At 36.0% G+C, this 12,137-nt stretch overlaps 1 protein-coding gene and 1 long non-coding RNA gene across 4 annotated transcripts; one reads left to right on the forward strand and one right to left on the reverse strand.

The window, feature by feature from the left end:
- Positions 1 to 35: 35 nt before the first annotated feature.
- Positions 36 to 2,757, forward strand: LOC9301641. 3 transcript variants are annotated; one of them, XR_002329968.1, is made up of 6 exons: positions 36 to 375; positions 1,233 to 1,881; positions 1,972 to 2,040; positions 2,112 to 2,195; positions 2,288 to 2,369; positions 2,450 to 2,757. It is a non-coding gene; the product is annotated as an uncharacterized LOC9301641 (long non-coding RNA). The 3 variants fall into 3 exon arrangements; XR_002329967.1 differs by lacking the exon at positions 36 to 375 and having other exon boundaries at positions 970 to 1,881; positions 2,450 to 2,506; positions 2,584 to 2,757; XR_002329966.1 differs by lacking the exon at positions 36 to 375 and having other exon boundaries at positions 973 to 1,881.
- A 2,149-nt stretch (positions 2,758 to 4,906) lies between these two features.
- LOC9299893 lies at positions 4,907 to 5,489 on the reverse strand. Its single transcript, XM_002865521.2, has one exon. It carries the CDS (start codon positions 5,431 to 5,433, stop codon positions 5,020 to 5,022), a length of 414 nt encoding a protein of 137 aa, XP_002865567.1. The 5' UTR covers positions 5,434 to 5,489; the 3' UTR covers positions 4,907 to 5,019.
- Positions 5,490 to 12,137: the final 6,648 nt, after the last annotated feature.

Below are 12,137 nucleotides of genomic sequence, written 5' to 3' on the forward strand. Positions count from 1 at the left end.
GAGGAGATACTAGTCGGCACTGATAGTTTAGTTACATATGCAGATTAAAAAGGGCAATTACATCTTAGATGTCGTGCACTCGTGCTATAGCAAACTAATTCCAACTTGTGTTCAAAACTTTATTCAATAAGTTTCATGAAAGTCATCTCTTGTCAGAATATCTATTCTCATATAACGATGACTGGATATGTATTGTTGTGTGGAATGATTCAGAGATGAAAAAGCATTGCAAAGAAGACATCAAAGAAGGCTGCTCAAGCTGCAGCTGCGAGTTCTGGTACTAGAGGCAAATGAGCTACTAAGAAGTGATTATGATCATTTGGTTTGGCTTTTGAGCCCAGAAGATGCCATCCAAGTTCGAAATATCATGGAAAGGTATAGATTCAACCAGTTCGTAAGGCACTGAATCATAATTGTGTAAAATTTTCAGGGTACACAAGTATTCTTGGTGAATTTTAGACTACGATCGTATATTATAATCTCTTACTTCTTGAAAGGTAAACAAAAAAAAAATGTTGGGAGGTAAACAAGAATTTATGATCGTCTACTCGACTTTGACTAGGACAATTGCAACATAATTGATATAATTTGTCCTAAACTAAAAAAAATAACTTCTAGCAATGCTTGAAACATTTTCACCTTGGTAGTAATGAAAATAATAAAGTAACATCCAATAGTAAGAAAGTGTTTGTTTTAGGTATTTAAATGACTTTGTTAGAGTTCTCTCTGTCAATTTAATTACAAAATTTGCAATCTTTATCTTTCTTCATTAGTACATTTTTACTTTGCATCAAAAGAGAACTATCTCACTAAAAATATACGCTATTTAATTTCTGATAAGTAAGTTTATGACCCACATCTTTAAATGATAATTCATGTTAATACATACACTATGTTTGATTTAGTTGTGATTTCAAACAATATGGTTTAACTATTACAAATCATATTTACACTACAAAAAAAGATTACATTGATAGCACTTAATCATAGCACGATTTTCGATTTTGCTATGAAAAAGACTACGTCGGATTGGAATACTTTATTATAGCATTTTATAAATGCTATGCCGAAATTTTTTTTTTGGTTTCACGCCTATCTTTTAAGTGCCCGCTTAAGTGAAAAACAAGCGGTTCATTTTCCCTCTTAACACTTAGGGAAAAAATCCTCTATCTCTTCTATTCTCCAAGTCTCCATCTCCAAACCCTAATTTCAATTCACCTTATTGGCTGCAGAGCTTTCTGGATTCACAAGCTCAGCTTCAGGAATTGCATTGGAGCGAGAAGATCGGATTCTCGTCGGATTGAATTCCACCACTGGAAGCGGAATCTTCGAATATCCGATGAGATTCGCGTCTTCTTCCTCAGATCGTTGAAGAAACAGTTTCTTGCGTCTAGGCTCGTCGGCTTCCTTCGATTCCGGCGATGGACGTTTCACGGGGCTGGTGGTTGAGGTGGTTGAAGAGGAGCCGAAAGATCCGAAGTTGAAGATGGTGCCGTATACTTCGTCGACGACTTCAATCTCTCTCTCTCGACCGCCGCTTTATCCCTCTCAGTCTCCCTCTCTCTTTTTCCCCCTTTCCTTCGATTTTGTCATAAACCCTAATTTTACTTCTTTATTTCGTCTTGTTTTTGCTACAGGTTATCCTAAGAGATTTAAATCGAGAAGGGAAAAAATCTCTGAGCTTCTTTTCTCTTGTAGAGTGAATCGATGCATCAGATTCGACCATCTCGAGCTTACGATTCCTAGGGACGACGAAGAGGGAGAGGCTAATTTGGGATGTGGAGTCGCCGGTGATGATGGTGTTACGAGGGTTGATGTTGATGAAGATTATGAAGAAGCTGGTGGTAGTAAAGAGAGCAAAGCTAATAGATTATAGATGAGGTTTTCGATCTAAAATCGCAATCAAAAATCTTTGTTGATTCCATTGATGTGAAGCTTGATTCTGATTGTTTCTTGTTCTTGTGTTTGCAGCCAATCTCGGTGTTGCTCGAATCCTTGAGAAAGCTTCAATTGATGTCTTTGAATTTGGATATTCTTAAGGTCGGTCTCTAGTGGATTAGTGTATGAAGTTTGTTGTTGTTGATCTTAAGGTTTTGAGATTCTTCTTTCAGAGTACTGAAATCGGAAAGGCTGTTAATGGTTTGAGGAAACATGGGTTTTGATAAGATTCGCCAACTCGCAAAGACTATTATCCTGTATGAGTTTTATCTTTCGTTAAAGAACACGAAATTTGGCAATTTCTTTACTCTTTTAAATGTGCCATTAAGGTTTTCATGTGTATATGCAGTGAATGGAAGGAGTTGGTAGCAGAAACTCAAAGCTTTTGATGCAGACGCAAGAAGTGAAAAGCTCCAGGACCTTAACAAGAAGTGAGTGTTGGAATCAAAGAGTTTTAGTCGTATTCTTGAGCAGGGAAGTAACGGTTTTAATCCTTCTTTGTTCATGGCAGAAACTCAAAGCTCTTGATGCAGACGCAAAGTTCCAGTTTGCTAAGAGGAAACTTCAAGTGAGCTACCAACAACATGAGAACGGTTTGTTCCTTTACCTCTTGTGATTTTTGACTGTGAACATTTGTGTTTGCAGGTAGATTCAGGCTGGGACATTGATGAATAACTATGCACATATATTTGATGCAAAACCTCTAATAGGTTTGCCTCAGCAGGACCTCTAAAAGGAATTCTCAGGTATACAGATGAAGATGTTGTATCTCTTCTTTTTCTTCAAAGTGATATGAATATCCTGAGTTTTGGCTTTGTGGTTGATTTCGATTTTGTTGTAATAGGTCAAGTATGTTTGATGCCAATGATGGGATTCATTGAGCAAGTCCTTTGGCCAATATTTTGTTACTGTGATGAAATGACAAATCACGAGCTGATGATGGCGGGGAACCACGATATCTCGTTTAGGCAGGAGCAATATATGGAAGCTCGACAGAATTATGAGCATTTTAATTTTATTTCCATTTTTTTTGTAAAACTTTGATCTAACTCTTTTGTTGGTTTGTAATGTTAACAATTATATAAACATATTTTGTTTAAGTTTAATTGTCTTTTCATTTTAATATTTTCCGAAAAAATAGCGTAAAAAAAAACAAAATTGACCAAAATATATAATATAAAAGGATTATTATATTTAATATATACCTAACTAATAACAACAAATAAATACTATTAAAGGTAGTAATGGCATTCGATTATTGCTATGAAACAATAAATAAAGACATTAAAAAAGTGCTATTGTAGATGAACATACTATAGCAGACAAAATTAATGCTATTGTAGGTGGGGTATCTACCATAGCTGCCGCAATCATAGCAGTTGTTATTTCGCTATGTATTACCTATGATAGCATTTTTTCCGCGCTAAGAATGTAAGTTTTTCTTGTAGTGTTACATTAAATAATAAAAAAACTTTTCAAAAGAATACCCGCAACGTAGCGCGGGTTTCGACCTAGTCACTTAAAAATTATGTTAATTTGATTAACATTGGTTGCTGGTGTCGGATCTAGCACAACCCAACCAATTTCATTTTAATCTGGTTATTTAACAAAGCCTAAAAATCTTTACACATTAAACTTGAATTTTTCAATACAAATCTATAACATCATTTTTGTTTTGTTCCACATCTAAAATTGAGAGAAAGTTATGGGAACACATATACTGGAAACAACAAATCAGTATTAGTCAGCTAATCTATATAAATTCATTTAACGTCCCTACAATCTATATAAATTTGTATTGAAATTCGACCTAGTCAATTTTAAAAGTTTTTGGTCGAAGGCTGATCACACGTCTTCATACATTGTTCAAAAAGATGTATATGATTGTTTGTTATTTTAATTAGAAAAAAAATTGTTTTCAATTATTTTATGGATAAAACGAATTTCAATACAAATTTATATAGATTGTAGGGACGTTAAGTGAATTTATATAGATTAGCTGACTAATACTGATTTCTTGTTTAAACAAGACAAAAATGATGGTATAGATTTATATTTGAAAACCGTTGTAAAGTAGTAAATGATATTCAGTCTAATTAGACAAAACAAAAAAGTTGGTACTACAATTATGTCGTAACTTTATAGTAAATTTGCCACTATTTTGTTTTAATTTTAGTAAGTTCAAATCAATGAAACTTTCTGTGTAGGACACAAAATTGCAGGAGAAAATTGTTTACATTATATTTATAAAATAAATAAGTAAGTAATTACCAAATTTTGTTGTAAATTTGTCGTAAATTAGCCATGTATGTGCAGACGTTTTGTTGTAATATATATATATATATATATATATATATATATATATATATAGTGTTCTAAAATACGTTATACGCTAGGCGTACGGTGGAGCACCGTATAGCGTATAGACGTATATACGACCGTTTATGCGGGACTATACGGTAGATATTTTTTATTAAATAAATATAAATATATATAATAAAAATAAAACATAAATATAGTATCATGATGATACTATACATGAATACAAAAAAAATCAAATTTTCAATTTTACAAAATATTTTTAAAATTTTAAATAACTAATAAGCATAAAAATAGTGGAAAAGAATGATAATTAAGTTATTTTATAGTTAATTATTATGATTAATTTTTTGAGAGCCAAACTAAAAATTTTGTTAAATCATTTTTCCAAACATTAATAAAATGACATAGTTTTTGTTTTGAGTATTTAAAAAAAAAACGTCGTATATGCGGATTTCACCGTATATATGCCGTATAATCGCCGTATATGCGGACCGTATAGCTTTCACCGTATTAAACAACTGTATAGCTATAATACAGTACGGCTTCCCACCGTACAGCGTATATACGCCGTATATACGGCCGTACAGACCGTATTTTCGAACACTATATATATATATATATATATATATATATCAGATTTTTCGTATAATTATACTCAAAATGTCTTTTAACATGTGTGGAATTATGGATTACAAGAAGCAATGATCAATCTAAAGATTACATTTGAAGACTAGACATGAATTATTGGAAGATCATAACTCATAAGGTAGGGTACCATAAGGAGTGAAAGTAAGATTGTTTAGAAACCAAAAGAAGTAGAAGTATTAGCATAAGCAAAACTCCCCACGGAAAGTTTCCTTCTCCAAAAAGGGACTTAGCCTGGTTTGCTCTAACGGAGTAAGAGGATTTAAAGAGAAGTCGATGGACGAAGTTTAGAGAAAGGAGGAGGAATACAAAGAGAATTGGGAGGAATAGCATGAAGAGCTTGAGATTAGCCGCGGTTTTCTCAACCTCGTATTTGTAACGCGGGTATGAAGAGAGGAATAGGAGTAAAGATATGATGGCTAAGAGAGCTAGTAGTGTAAGAGGAGGTGCTGATGTTGTTAGTAGTGTTTCCTCTAACCATCCTCGCTTCCATGAACCTCCTCTTCTTTCGTTAATAAACCAACCCATCTTCCTCTTTGTCTCTCTTTTTTTTTTGGGTTCAAACTCCTCTCCTATAGTGGCCTTCGTTTGCTTTTGTATTGGAGGTTTGGAGCATATATATATATATCTTTTCGACAAACCAAAATGCCTTTTTTAAAAGATGCCGTTTTTTTTTTTTTTGGTAATTAGGAAAAGATGCCTTTTTGTTGTAGAGTGATACTTAGGAGAATTGTAATTATTAAATTACAACATCTTTACAGTTATTTAAAATCTTGGCACATACAAATATAAAATTTTATCATCAAAATTCAATTCGTAATAGAATTTAGTTTTTCAAAATCATCAATTAGTTTAAATTTGCATTGTTGACTTATCGTTATAAATTTTTTATTATGATATTAATTATATAACAGATTTTCTACTTTATAAATTACATTCTTGTCGCCTTGTCGGACAAACAAATTTACAATTAATTAATTATTTATAAAAGTAATTGGTTAAAATCCTTCCCAACACTTAAAACTTAGTACTTTATATATATTTTAGTAAAGGTAAAGTCCGATCAATTGATGTGGCATAACCGCATATGTTCCCTGGAAAAGAGTCGTTCTCGAACACTCTTTTAGACTTTTTTTTTTTATTATTATTCTATATTCCATAATCCTTTTTATTGCATTTCTCTCTATTTAGGAATTCCTCACATAATTTAACAAATAATCTATATTATATAAAGTTGGGTTTTTAATGTTTTCATCTTACGTGATCACAACATATATCAAGTAATTATCTACAAATATATGTCACGTGTAAAATCTAAATTTGAAATATATTTAAAAGCAAACATAGAAAAGCTCTTAACATATCGGAAAAATATACACATAAATAAAAGAATATTTTTTTATATTAAAAAATAGACTTTTGCAAAAATACCACTTTTTCAATGCTACTTTTCAAAAATACCCCATTTTTAAAACTATATAAAAAATGCTCTTAAAAATATAAGATTTACCCAAATATGTATGTAATATTATTAAAACATACACAAACTACATTTCTATGTATCTAAAATCTTATAAATACTTTATAAATACCTTATAAATGCATTTTAAATACCTTTAAAAACCTTTAAAATATCTTGTAAAACCTTTGAAAAACCTTAAAAATTCTTTAAAATAACTTATAAAACCTTTAAAAACACCTTATAAAACCTTATAAATACTTGGATCGAGTCTTCAAGTAGTAGTTACAATCCATAAGTACCTTATAAACCTAATAAAACTTTATAAAAATTTCAGATTTAAAAAGGGGCATTTTTGAAAATAAACATCTAAAAGGGGTATTTTTGAAAAAGGACACACCAAAAGGGGTATTTTTAACAATTTCCCTAAAAAAAAAGTAAAAGTTTTTTTTATAGAGAAATTCCTATATTAAACTATAAACTTTAATTCTAGTGAAATTCTTTTTGTTATTTCATTAATAATAAGTAATAAATGTGGATGTAGGATTCACACTCGATTGTTTTTAAGTATTTTTGTGGAGAAAAACTCTAAAATCAACAAATGAAAATAAGGATTTGAAGAGGAAAGTAACCAAGAAACTAAATAAAGCGAAAGAGCTTGGCAAGAGTAAAATAATAAAAAGCCTTGCAAAATTGTAAGAGAAAGAGTATGTTGTATTGCTTGATCGTAAGAGGTAAAAAGTTGTTCTCTCCCCAAACACATGCGTTTGAGGTTGTTTTTATAGAGAAAACATGATCAATGCGGTCATTTACTGCTCATAATCGCATTGATCCGCATTAATCATGTAGGTTACAATTTGACCGAAACGGCTTGAATTTGAACTATCTTGGGCTTCGCGTGGATCCTGAACTCTTTCTTGTTGACTCCGAACTCCTGCGTCTTGACGATGCCACGAACCTCGAACAATATTCTCCTTGCTTCGGCCTTCCTTTATGCGAACTGTATGTTGAATAAGAGCGAACTCCGTACTGGTAAAGATCGAGCTCTTTAATAAACTGAATCGAACTTCCGACAGGTCGAGCTCGATCCCGGCAACGAGACATCTAGAAATCCAAGAGGATTATTATGTAATAATGACGTGGACAGATCCAAGAGGATCCTACCGAAGATGTGTGGGATCCGACCCCAACATTTAGCCCCCCAAGTCTTGCGAGCTGAATGCTCGGCTTGGAAGACTTAAGTAAACATTAATTAATGACTCGAGATCTTTAGCATTCCGGAATTATTCCATGTTTTACGCTATTACGCCGATCTCGGATAATCAGATGATTTGATATCCCTGCAACCGTCATCATTAATTTTTTAGTTTTATATTAATACTGCGGGGAAAACTGTCCCACTTCCCAATATTCTCGAGGCGGTTTTCCGCTAAATAAGGTTAAATGGAACGATGGCTTTTACAGCAGCGTACATTTACCCCTAAAGCTTTTACCAAACTAGAAAAAGAGAAACCTCTTAGTAAAGATATCTTCCCCAGCCGTCTATGTTTCGGAAAACGAAGATGACAGTCAAAGAATCCCTGTTCCCAGAGGGGATGAAGTCTTCATCCAAAGGGGAGACAAATTTGGTCCGCATTTCAGGTCTCAGTCGACCTCCGCTTCCCTTGGCGCTCTTCGCCGCCTTTGTAACATCCCCCAGGAAATTGAAATTCTCTCTTCCTAGACCCAACGAGTCTCCGGAAGTGGTGCGAGAGGGTTACTGTTGTGCGTACGAAGTCTATTTCAAAGGTTGTGGTTTGTTTTTTCCCGTACCGGAAGTTCTTCTTTTATACCTCCTCCACCTAAGGATTGCCTTTCCCCAAATGGCTCCCAACTTTCTTCGATACGTTCTGAGTACCCTGACTGTTTTGGCAGAAGCAGGGTTTTCCCTCTCCACCAACGAACTCTTAGGGCTATTTCGAGCCCGTGAATCCGCAGCAGCGGGTATTTTTTCTATAAACCCTATCCTTGACCGTAACCTGATCGACGGAATGCCCTCGAATGACGGGCCTTGGAGGAAATACTGGTTCTTTTTCCGAATCAATCCCCATTCCGTTCAAGGTCTTTCCGGTCTTCTTCTCGCCAATTGGTCGGCTAAACTTGGTTAAAAATTCAACCTTTACTACTTTCCACTATATTAAGTAAAAGAGATAGAATTCTTAACCCAATACTTTGTTTCAGGGAACCAGACGATCCCCCGCCCAACCGTTGACTTCTTGTCCTTCTTTTGAATCGTTTCCGAGGGTGAAACAAATTGGAATTCCTTCACCCTTCAACGCATTCATAAAGCGGGGCTCGCCATTAAAGACGGTTAGACTCACCCCCTCGATCCTCCTCCCGAGGAGAAAGACGTCTCGAGCCTGAATGCTCGAGATAAAAGAAAGATGCAGGCTGAAATCAAGGCTCTTAAGGATCAGCTATCCGAAATCGGGAGAAAAAAATGGATAGCTGCAATCTCCAGGGTTGGTAACCCCCACAGGAAGACCCTCTTGGTTGATGACGGTTCATTAGAAGCAGCCCTGTCAGCCGCGGTGGATACTCATGGAGCTGAGATCCTTAACAACCCTCTAGTTGCCACCGCAATTTGCCCTTCCGAGCCAGGGTGTGAGGGAGAAATAACCTCCTCTCCTTGTACAAAGAGGAAGGCTCCAGATTCTGATAATCTATCAAACGAGAGACTTAAAACCGTGAGATTAAGTTCTCTCCCACGAGTCTCTAGCCCTCTACGTTCTGTTTCTCCCTCTTCAGAACCTTTAAACTCCGAGCTCCCTCTTCCGGGAGACAGAGTAATTTCAGAGGAAATAGATGAGCCGAGATCGGAGGTTCCCCTATCTCAAGGACTGAGTGTTAGGACTCAAAATCCTTTACCCGCTTCGATTTCAAGTAAGTTTTTATTTAGAAAGCGAGCATTAGCAAAACTTGCCACAGATTACATCTATTTTATTAATCTGCTATTCTCCTTTGCTTCGCAGGCGGAGAAGAGATTGGAGATATCTTCTGAAGTTTCCAAACCAGGGAAGGGGCGTCCCTTCCTCCTTTTTCGGTTTAGAGGCCGGAAATCCGTCAGATGTTCGCCAATCGAGCTTGCTACCTATCCCAGGTTCGGATCTTTTAGATTATGACAATCTCCCTTCCTTAGGTAAAAGCTTCTTGTCTAAACGACACGTTTTTTTTTTTTACTCCGAAGGCGTTTATGGAGACTAATGGAATGATCTTCCATTATGAGAACCTTCTTCATCAAGCAAAGAGAGAGACCGCAAAGGCTAAGAAGGAGGTTGATGATCTCAGATTAGCCAACCAATCCGAGCGACTTGAGCGGGAAAAAGCACTCGAGTCATCTTTTGAAAATATGAAGAAAACTCTAGCAGCTAACGAGCAACGCATCAGAATTGCGAATGCTGAAAGAGATTCTGCGAGGTCTAATGCTCTTCACTTGGAGGCTGAGTTAGAGGAGAATACGGCTTTGTTCGAAGAAGCAAATCAAGAGATCGAGCTTTTAACTAGGAACAGGGCTTGCGATATCGTTGAAGCCGAACATAATGCTCGAGAAGCGATGAGGGGATTCGGTAGGCAACTTATTCAATCTGTTACGAAGTTCATCAAGGACAAAGAGGTCTGGACTAAACTTCTAACAGATCGAGCCGAACTGAAGAGCAATCTAGACCTGATTAAGGAACTAGAGGCTAGGAGAGTTTTGTTCGAGAACGAGAGGAGCGAAGTTGCTGCCGAACTCGCTATGGTTGAGTCCGAGTTATCCTCGGCTTCCCGTCCTACTCTCGATCTGAAACAATTTTCTTTGGTATTTGGAGATTCCCCATCTCAATTCGAGGTAGCTGAAGGTTCTCGGCCACATGAGGGTTCTCTAGAGGTGTAGGAACGCTTTTTTGTTTTTTTTTTAAGAATTGTTTTGTTGAGTCCATGAGGATTATTCCGTTTGACGGAAATATTTTGTTCAATTAGTGTAACCGAACACAACCATGTACATGTTCTGGCATATGATTTTTTTTTATAGCAAAAACGTTTGGACACGATTCTAGGTTTGCAAGTCATAGCCCGCCAAAGAGGTCTTATGAATTGTGAGAGATGAGCTGATCAGGCTCACTTGCTTTTTTTAAAGAAAAAACATTGGAATTTTTCCTCGGTCTCTCGGTTGCGAGGTTAGAGCTCGGCTTACAAGAACACTTTGCGATACTTCAAATGTGTTCGATTAGGGAAATCTCTAGTGAGAACTGTTTGCTTTCCCTAAGAGATAAAAAGGTGTGATACCATTTATTGATTGTCTTCGAATTTCGAGTTCGAAATTAAGTTCGCCTACTAGGTGTTAAGTGATACTTGAATAACCTATATTTCGTAGGTCTTATTTGTGCATGTACACGAGAATCGAGAGGTCATAACAGTCAGATCAATAGATTGACGTTTAACTTTTTTTTTCAATAAATACTCGAGTGAGTGCCCTTACATATTTTTTCTATATAAGGAGAGTTGGATTTTGGAAATTTTCCAATAGATACTTTTTTTTATAAAGAACTTTGTAGTTCTTCTTTTTTAGATCAAAGATGACTTCTCACCAATGCGAACCTTCTGGTCCTAACTCACCACGATTCCCTTCAAGCGAATCTCTTTTCCCGTCGGGGGATGGATTCACTCCACAAGGGGTGGCTATTCCTTGTTTTCTTCCTTCCATGTCCCGGGAGGAACAGATCGAGTGTCATGAATTCATGGAGCAGGTTTGAACCTAGTACCAATAGTTTCAAGGTTTTACTTAATAGATTCGTAATGTATCTGTTATTTACAGATCACGGAAAGATATGTTTTCCTCTGCTCTGAAAGGCAGCGTCTCGGAGTGAAACGCCGTATCCTCGAGGATCGGATTGCTAGAACAGAAAGGAAGATCCGACGTTTGGAGTCGGACGTTCACAACTGGGAGAGGAGGGGATTTGATTCTATCGCCCGCATTCCCGGCTGTCTTCGAGAACACATTAGGTTCCTGAAGAAGCATTGGGATATCTACCAAAGGAGCCTCGAACCCGACGAACATGAAGATGGTTCGCCATCAGACGAAGTTCCTCCTGCGAACCCCCCTCCTTCTTAGTTTTTTTTTTATTATGTAAAAAACTATTGGGCTAGAGGCCCAACAATATTAATTACATTCTCCTTTTGCTTTAAATTTGCCGATTAACTCATCATATTTAATACGTTTAATCTAGGGAATATAATTAGCAATTAACTCGATTACATTTTCCATGAAAATCGTAATTTCAGATTTGGGAAATCGTCAATTAATCCTCTTAAATGCAATCGAATAATTTTTCGAGTATAAAGTGGGTGTAGTCTGTCATTGAATTTCAACAACGGTTCTACAAAAATGTTCAAGGGAGGTAATTCATCAGAGAATCCTTCAGACTTGTTCAAAGTGATGAGTATTGATCCTTCGAGGACGTCGGACATCGAGCTTATAAAAGTAGGAGAGTCTGGCGAACCAAAAGATTCACAAATATTGAAGAAGGGAACTAGCATTCAGGTTCCGATCTTTTTAATCGAGAGATTGTCGCCTCAAGATCGTGTTAAGGCTGAGGAGTTTATCAATAAGGTATTTTCCATCCTAGTGATTAACTTCTTTTTGTTATTGCTAAACGTAGCGTTTCTTCAGCTTATCACTCGGCATGACGAGCTCGAAGATGAGAAGAAAAAGATTAGGAAACGGATAATAGAGCTAGGGAATCCGTTCCTCCCA

Source organism: Arabidopsis lyrata (assembly GCF_000004255.2).
Source record: "Arabidopsis lyrata subsp. lyrata unplaced genomic scaffold ARALYscaffold_8, whole genome shotgun sequence".
In the NCBI taxonomy this organism is placed as follows: Eukaryota; Viridiplantae; Streptophyta; class Magnoliopsida; order Brassicales; family Brassicaceae; genus Arabidopsis; species Arabidopsis lyrata.